Source organism: Austrofundulus limnaeus, unplaced genomic scaffold (genome assembly GCF_001266775.1).
Source record: "Austrofundulus limnaeus strain Quisiro unplaced genomic scaffold, Austrofundulus_limnaeus-1.0 Scaffold573, whole genome shotgun sequence".
NCBI lineage: Eukaryota > Metazoa > Chordata > Actinopteri > Cyprinodontiformes > Rivulidae > Austrofundulus > Austrofundulus limnaeus.
In genome coordinates, this window is record NW_013952975.1 from 271,877 (window position 1) to 279,766 (window position 7,890).

General features: G+C 38.3%; 1 protein-coding gene across 1 annotated transcript in view; it reads right to left on the reverse strand.

Moving 5' to 3' along the window:
- The window catches only part of LOC106530901 (calcium/calmodulin-dependent protein kinase type II subunit beta), a gene marked incomplete at its 5' end in the record, with an annotated part of 9,573 nt that extends 1,918 nt beyond the window's left edge, over nucleotides 1-7,655 (reverse strand). The window contains 5 exon segments of the mRNA XM_014026629.1: nucleotides 2,732-2,968; nucleotides 3,058-3,152; nucleotides 4,260-4,335; nucleotides 7,113-7,161; nucleotides 7,611-7,655. Coding sequence (XP_013882083.1) covers nucleotides 2,733-2,968; nucleotides 3,058-3,152; nucleotides 4,260-4,335; nucleotides 7,113-7,161; nucleotides 7,611-7,655 — 501 coding nt within the window.
- Nucleotides 7,656-7,890: the final 235 nt, after the last annotated feature.

Below are 7,890 nucleotides of genomic sequence, written 5' to 3' on the forward strand. Positions count from 1 at the left end.
ACACACACACACACACACACACATACACTGCAAAAAATGTCCACCTAACCAAGTTTTAAAATCTTATATCAGCCAAAAAGTCTTTTTGATCTTGTTTTGAGACTGATTTACTAAACAAGAACTGATTGTGTAAGAATAATAATCTTGTTTTCAGAATGTGTAAGATTATTTGTCTTGTTAGTCTGAAAATTTGACTCGAATTCAGTCAAAATTTTCTGCCAATGGAGTAAGAATATTTTACTTGGTAAGATTCTTGAAATAAGAAAAAAATTGAGTCAAATTAAGTATTTCAAGAATCTTACCAAGTAAAATATTCTTACTCCACTGGCAGAAATTTTTGACTGAATTAGTGTCAAATTTTCAGGCTAAGAAGACAGGTACCATATTTATTTGTGTATAATACGTAAAATTTAATCCAAAAAATCATCCATAAAGTTGGGGGTAGTATTATATTCGGATAAATATTTTCACTTATGTATTTTAACTGAAATATCAGCAAAATTATTCAGTCCGGAAATGAGACAGCGTCGTAAAAAGCAGTTGATTGAACACACCTCTGACACTCCTCTGTGTTGCAGAGTGAGATAATAACAGATCCAAGCAGGCGACATGATGTGGGGAAAAAAGGTGGTGGGGGGAGGGGAGTATTCCAGCACCTTAGTAATGATAACGAACTAATGACATTAGCGTGTGACCGAGCCGCTCCTCGAACAACAACAAACATAAGTTTGTCTGTAAAGGCTGCCGTCTACCGGTGTTCTGAAAAAGTTTGTATCCCTGAAAAATGTTTCCCCACCAGAGGGGGTGCTTGCGAGTAGGAAGTAATCTGCTTTTCCCTCACAAGATGGTCCAATGTGAAGTCTCTGACTTTTGTGTTGGTGCATTCTGGTGGACTATGTGTAAAATGCCAGAATTCATATGATGCTGCTACAGCTGATATATATTTTTTGTCAAAATACCTTTTAGTACATATGTTGTTAAAATAAAATGAACAGTCCTATGATCATTTTACTGAAATGTATAAAGACTGCAAAGGCTGAAAAATCTTGAAGTCTGTATAAAATTGGAGGTAGTTTGACAGATTCAATTTTTTATGCTTTTTAAGCTCAGAAGGGGGGTCTATTATACATGAGATCGTATTATACATGAATAAATACGGTAATCTTACACATTCTGAAAACAAGATTATTATTCTTACATAATCAGTTCTTGTTTAGTAAATCAGTCTCAAAATGAGATCAAAAAGACTTTTTGGCTGGATATAAGATTTTAAATCTTGGTTAGATGGACAGTTTTTGCAGTGCAACTGCAGTTTCCTCGTCTTAGTTCTCCTCTGGCTTTGGATCAGACTTTGGTTCTAACATATAAGGCTGGATGGACAAGTCTTCCCTTGTTGACATCTTAATGAAGTTGTAAATAAAACCTTTCTGCACCGCTAGAAAATGCTAACCCCTGTTCTCAAGCCAGAGTGAACTAGTCTGGAAGCCGGAGGGGGGCGGGGGCTTGAGGTGCCTTAAAAGAACCGTAACAAAGCAAGATGCTTTGAGACACACATCAGAAGTTGAGTGAAAGAGGAGCTGGTAAAATTAGAATAAGGAGGAATTTAGATTGTTGTTCCAATAAAGACCCCAACTAAATGATTTAAATGTGAAATATAAGGATTTCCATGTCCACTTTAAGCTGCCACTTCAGTGTTTTTTTTTCTTTATAAATACTTTATTATATTATATTTATACTATTATTCAGCTCTGACTTTGCCTGTTCCCTGGCCCTATCTGATCCAGACTTCACCTGAAAGATAACCACCATATCAGGTGGGTTTTTCAGATTTTTGGCTGAGCCAAAAATGGTTCTATCTTGGTAAATTTTACTGATATGGAGCTAAAATGAAGTGTGGTAGTAGCTGAGAGTCATTCACAACATACACTCTGACTACAAGATATTTTAACTGTAAGGTTCTTTTCATTAGTTTGATTTAAACAGCTAAAGTCTCGTTTCTCATCAGAAGATAATCTTGGTCTAAAACCTTTACATACAGTGAGTGATGTGAATCCCTTCAAGAAAAACTTGATTTTTTAAAAGTTTTTACATTTTGATTTCTGCATTTTTAAATTTACACTCAATTCTTACAGAGCAAAAACTCAGTTTTCTTTTTTTTCTATGTAACTATGTATATACAGCAGCTAGACCCAAACGCATAAAAAATCTCTTCCGTTTTTACCAAAACATATTTAAGTTGTAGTTTTGTGATGAACATTGTCTCACATAAGACATACACATAACATCACATAACAATCTCCACTGCTGGAAAACTGACAAAACTATTTAACGGTTTATAGTTTACAAAATGATGACATCTGCTGGTTAAAAACTGCAACAAAATTCCATTAGCCACCCACCCCTCTAAATAAATCCATCCATCATCTACACCCACATTTCCTGTCTGGGTCGTGGAGTCCATGGTGTCCTGGTCCAGCAGCGACTGGGGTGACTGCACACCTGGACAGGTTTCTGTGTTTAACCGAGTTGCAGCTCCCAGCTCCTGTTTCTACCTTTAATCTTTAATCTGTTTGTTTGAAATGATAAAACTTTTAAACTCTTGTATATTCACAGCTCTACATAAAAACATATCTCTGAATATTTTATTACACTTTGATTATTGATATTTGTTTGTGTGGTACCAGTAATAGTATTTGTCTGTGTGTGGTACAAGTATTTGTATGTGTAGTACCTCATCCCTGCAGTGGTGCAGCAGGGGCTCCTGAACAGTGGAAGTGGACGTTTTGCCACCGGCTGTCCCTGCGGTGCCATACTCTAGTCTCTTCTGATTGGCTAGAGCGAGGTCGACCCTGGCTGTCCACAAACTGTGTCAGGCGAATGTAGGCGATGCAGGCTGCGTCATCTCCGATGATGTGCACGTGAGGGTTGAGGATGGTGGTGTGGATGGGTTTGCTGTTCTTAGAAAGCACTGATGGATGAGAAGGGCCTTATTAGGATGCAGGTGTTAATCTTAACATGAAATCTCAAAAGCAGGAACAGGAAAAACTTTGCTCTTACGATTGTCAAAGTAAAATCTATGAAAGTCCATCCCCTCCACCAGGTTTCCCAGCCCCTCAGGTTCAAACGAGGTCAGACCAGGGTCACAGATCTTCCTGAAAGGTCAAAGTCAAAATTTTGAAACATTTAACTTTCTTTCTGAAATGATCACATTAAGGTGAAAAACCTTTTTTAACAATGCTGTAACTGAACAAACAACTGTCAACAAAAGCCAATGTATTGTCTCGCGTCATCCCTTGCTGTCTTATCTTTTTATATCATCTCAAGCTGTTGTATTGTCACATCTCATGCTGTCATATCTTCTCATTTCATGCTGTTGTATCTTCACGTCATCTCATGCTGTTTTGTCATCTCATGCCATCCTATAGTCTCACATTGAATCTCGTGCACAGTCTCGTTGTCTCATGCCATCCCATATTCTCATGTTGAATCTCCTCATGCTATCATATGTACTCATGTCACCTCTTGCTGTCATACAGTATCTTCTCATGTCATTCTCATGTTCTTTAACTCATCGTATTGTACCTTCTCATTTAAGCACAGTTTCATCTCCATTTCCTTATTTCATTGCACTATTTAATAGATTTTTTTCTTATCATGTACCATCTTATTGGCAAGCTGGATAGAAGTTAACCACAGGCAGTTGAATAGGCCTGTTCTAAAGTATAAAACTGACCAAAATTAAAGATTTGAGGTAATAAACCAGAACTGATTGTGGTTCTCTAATTTTCTGTTTTAATCAATCAAGAAATTTCACTTAATATCTTAATTTTTAACTAAAAAAATGTATTAATATTTTTACTTCATCTAACAATGTTAGCCTCAACATGCCCTCATTGTACTAAAACTGTATTAGTCTTAATAAATTCTTCATTTTTTTAAAATCATATATATAAATTTATGTTTGGAAAAAGATACATTTTTGTATACTTTACAATTTTTGTCTGTTATGTCATGTGAAAATGGACTCTTATGGACTTTGCCCTCCATTCTCTCTCAGCCTGCATTAATCTTAATTATACAGTAAGTAGAGGGAGGAGCAACGGATGGAACAATGACTGAAATTACTCTTTAATCTTTTAATACAACACATTTGGTTGCCAATCATATTAATGGTTCTTCCTGGCTGATGGATGTTGACTTTACATGTTTCCTGGTTGTTTGAAGCTTGATGTGAAATCAAAGAAAAGTGGTGAACTCACGCGTAGGCTTCAAAGTCTCCATTGTTGACAGCTTCGATCAGCTGCTCTGTGATCTTTATTATCTCCTGTTTGCGAGCTGAGGAGGAGAAACACCATGAGATCAATGCGATCAAATGCCAATATCATCATCAAGACACAGGAGGTCAGACTTCAACCATCAGAGGGTTAAAATCCCACAAGAGCTGGTCATTTGTCTTCAGTCTTCTAGACCTCATGTCCTCCTCAGGACAAACAGAAACTATTGTACAGGATACATACCCCCCATCATCTGTCTAGGTGCCACATCTCCTTCTGCCTCCATTTATCATCCATCAAACCTCCTGTTTGTCTGTGACGCTGCTCGATTTCATTCTTGTCTCAACCCTTCAGACGAGTTTCACTGTGTCGTCTCCCGCTGCTTCCTCCCCATCTGAGAGGAGGTCTTAACTCGCTCAGATTGTCTCTTTCTCCCCTCCCATCGCATTATTCTCCACCCACCTCTCCATGTTCAGGCCATTTCATTTTCTGTGCCCTTTTTCTCTCAGAAACACACCTTCATAGATGTGATGAATATCATTTTTGGAACTCTCATTAAAATACAAACAACCCAACCTAAACAACTCTTTAGTCATTTAACTTTAAATACAACAAAATCTGTTCCTAACAACCCTTTAACAGAGTTTTATATGTCCTGATGATGTTATATGTCTGTACTGGAAGGCTCTGACAGCCCTCAAATTAAGTGCAGATAATCTTCATCTTAAGCTGCTTAGAGTATTAAATATTTTTGGACTAAACAGCTGCACACACATGCACATACGTTTTCACTACTTTCTGCACTGGATAACAAACTGAATGAACTAAACTGCTGAAAACAATTATTTTAAAAAGGAAAGCAGTTATAAATCTACTACATTTTTCCTTATAGAGTTTTCTCTGCATGATTAACTGATAGCTGTGTTTTTGGCTAAACGAGTTTCATGAGTTCCTGCAGTTTTTCTTAAATGAAGACAAAACCTCTGATCCCACAGGCCACAGCCTTCATAAGAACCACCTACACACTTGGACAAAAGTGTTGGTGCCCCTTGTTTAATGAAAGAAAAACCCACAACGTTCACAGAAATAACTAGAATCTGACAAAAGTAATATATAAAAAATTCGATGAAAATGAACAAATGAAAGTCACACATTGCTATTCACCCATGCTTCAACAGAATTAAAAAATAAACATGAAACAGACCTGGACAGAAATGATAGTACCCTTAAGTTAATATTTAGTTTCACAACCTTTTGAGGCAATCACTGCAGTCAAACGGTTCCTGTAACTGTCAATGAGACTTCTGCACCTCTCAGCAGGTATTTTGACCTTCAGGAGCAAACTGCTCCAGTTGTCTCAGGTTCGCTGTTTTCCTCTTAGCCATTCTTGGGTGTTTTTAGCTGTGTTTTGGGTCATTATCCTGTTGAAGGACCCATGCATGACCTGTGACTGAGCCTAGCTTTCTAACACTGGGCACATTTCTCTCTAGAAGGCCTTGATAGTCTTGAGATTTCATTGTACCCTGCTCAGGTTCAAGACACCCAGTGCCAGATGCAGCAAAGCAGCTCCAGAATAACAGAGTCTCCTCCATGTTTCACAGCAGAGACCGTGTTCTTTTCTTCACATGCTTCATTTTTCCCTCTGAACACAGAGCTCATGTGCCTCGCCAAAATGTTCCATTTATGTTTCATCTGTCCAGAGGACATTTCACCTGAAACTTTGTGACTTGTCAACATGTAGTTTGGCAAATTCCAGTCTGGCTTTTTAATGCTTTGTTTTCAACAATGGCGTCCTCCTTGGTCATCTCCCATTATGTCCACTTTGGCTCAAACGACGACAGATGGTGTGATCTGACACTGTTCCTTGAGCTTGAAGTTCACCTTTAATCTCTTTAGGAGTTTTTCTGGGCCCTTTTGTTACAATTTGTATTATCCGCCTCTTTGATTTGTCATCACTTTTCCTCCTGCGTCCCATGGATCTTAAATTTCTGAAAATGTGCAACTGTAGTCACAGGAACATCAAGCTGCTTGGAGATGGTCTTATAACCTTTACCTTTAACATGCTTGTCTATAATTTTGTTTCTAATCTCCTGAGACAACTCTTTCCTTCTCTTCCTCTGGTCCATGTTGAGTGAGGTCCACACCATGTCACCAAACAGCACAGTGAGTATCTGTAGCCCTATATACAGGACCACTGACTGATTACAAGATTGTAAACACCTGTGATGATAATTGAACACACCTTGACACCTGTCCCTTTGGTCACATTACTTTCAGGGGTACCATCATTTCTATCCAGGCCTGTTTCATGAGTTTTATTTTTTTAAAACATTCTGTTGACGCATGGCTGAAAAACAACTGCAGTATTTAATTTGTTCATTTTTTATTGAATTTTTATTTTTGATTACTTTTGTCCGATTCAAGTTATTTCTGTGACCATTGTGTGAATTTGGCTCAAAGTAGAAGAAAAAGCTGAAATTGGTACAAAGTTGCTAAAACCAGGACAAAAGACGAAATGAGCTGTAAAAGGTTGTAGACAGTAACTAATCCATTACTTGAGTCTAAATGTCTGGCCTGAAAGGTGACACAACACTGGCTCTTTTGTTCTACTAGAATTTATAATAAGTTGTAGAAGCAGTTTATTTATTCAATCATTTGTTTAAAAGGCAGGAGGTAATCTGCCACTTCTAGACTTAAACATTTCATGAAATGAAGATGAATTTTATTCATACACCTGTTTAACTCTCTCTGTCCAGCCTTTAGTGACTGTGATTTTTGTTGGTCGATATTGTTTAGTTGACAAGATGAGGGTGTGATGTGTGTGTGTGTGATGTCTACCTTTCACATCTTCGTCTTCGATAGTGGTGTTGCTGCTGTCAGACGACTCCTGAAAGGGACAGAAAACAACATGCTAGTCAAACAAAAACCAGTGAAAACACTCAGCTCGCTCACAAATCATGCACACATATTTGCACAACACAATCAGATGTCTGCCATCGCTGCTCTGTGTTCACACCACTGCAATAACACAACGACAGGCTGAGCTCATCAACGGTTATTACAACCAGGAAGTGAGTGTTAATCATCACACACTCATCTCTCAGCCAGTGGAGACCACACGGCTGAATTTAGCTGAACACAGAGGGGCAGCATCAGGCAAGAAAACACGCACAGGTGACCAGACGCACACCCACTTTGTCTTGCTCATGCACAAATACACACAGACAACCACAATAAACCCTAGAGCTGAGCCCACACAGGTGGAGAACCAGAGTGAAGGCGAGAATGATAAATGAAGGAAAAAAGTTGGAGAGATGGAGGGAGAGGAGGATGTACCTTAGTCCCGTCTACTGGATTATGGATTACAGTAGTCTGTGGCTCCTGGAGGAAGAATGGACAGAAAGAAGGAGAAGAAAAGAGAAAGAGGGGGTGAATGAAGGTAAATGAGGGGTGTTTTCTGATGACATCATGAGTTTAGTAGAGGAAAATCGGGATGTGTAACTTGAGAAGAGTAAGACTGTTCTAAACCCTAAAAAATAAATCCATCAGTGGCATAAATATTTAACTCTATAGTTCACCTCAACAGACAAACATTTCTCCAATATATATACTATAT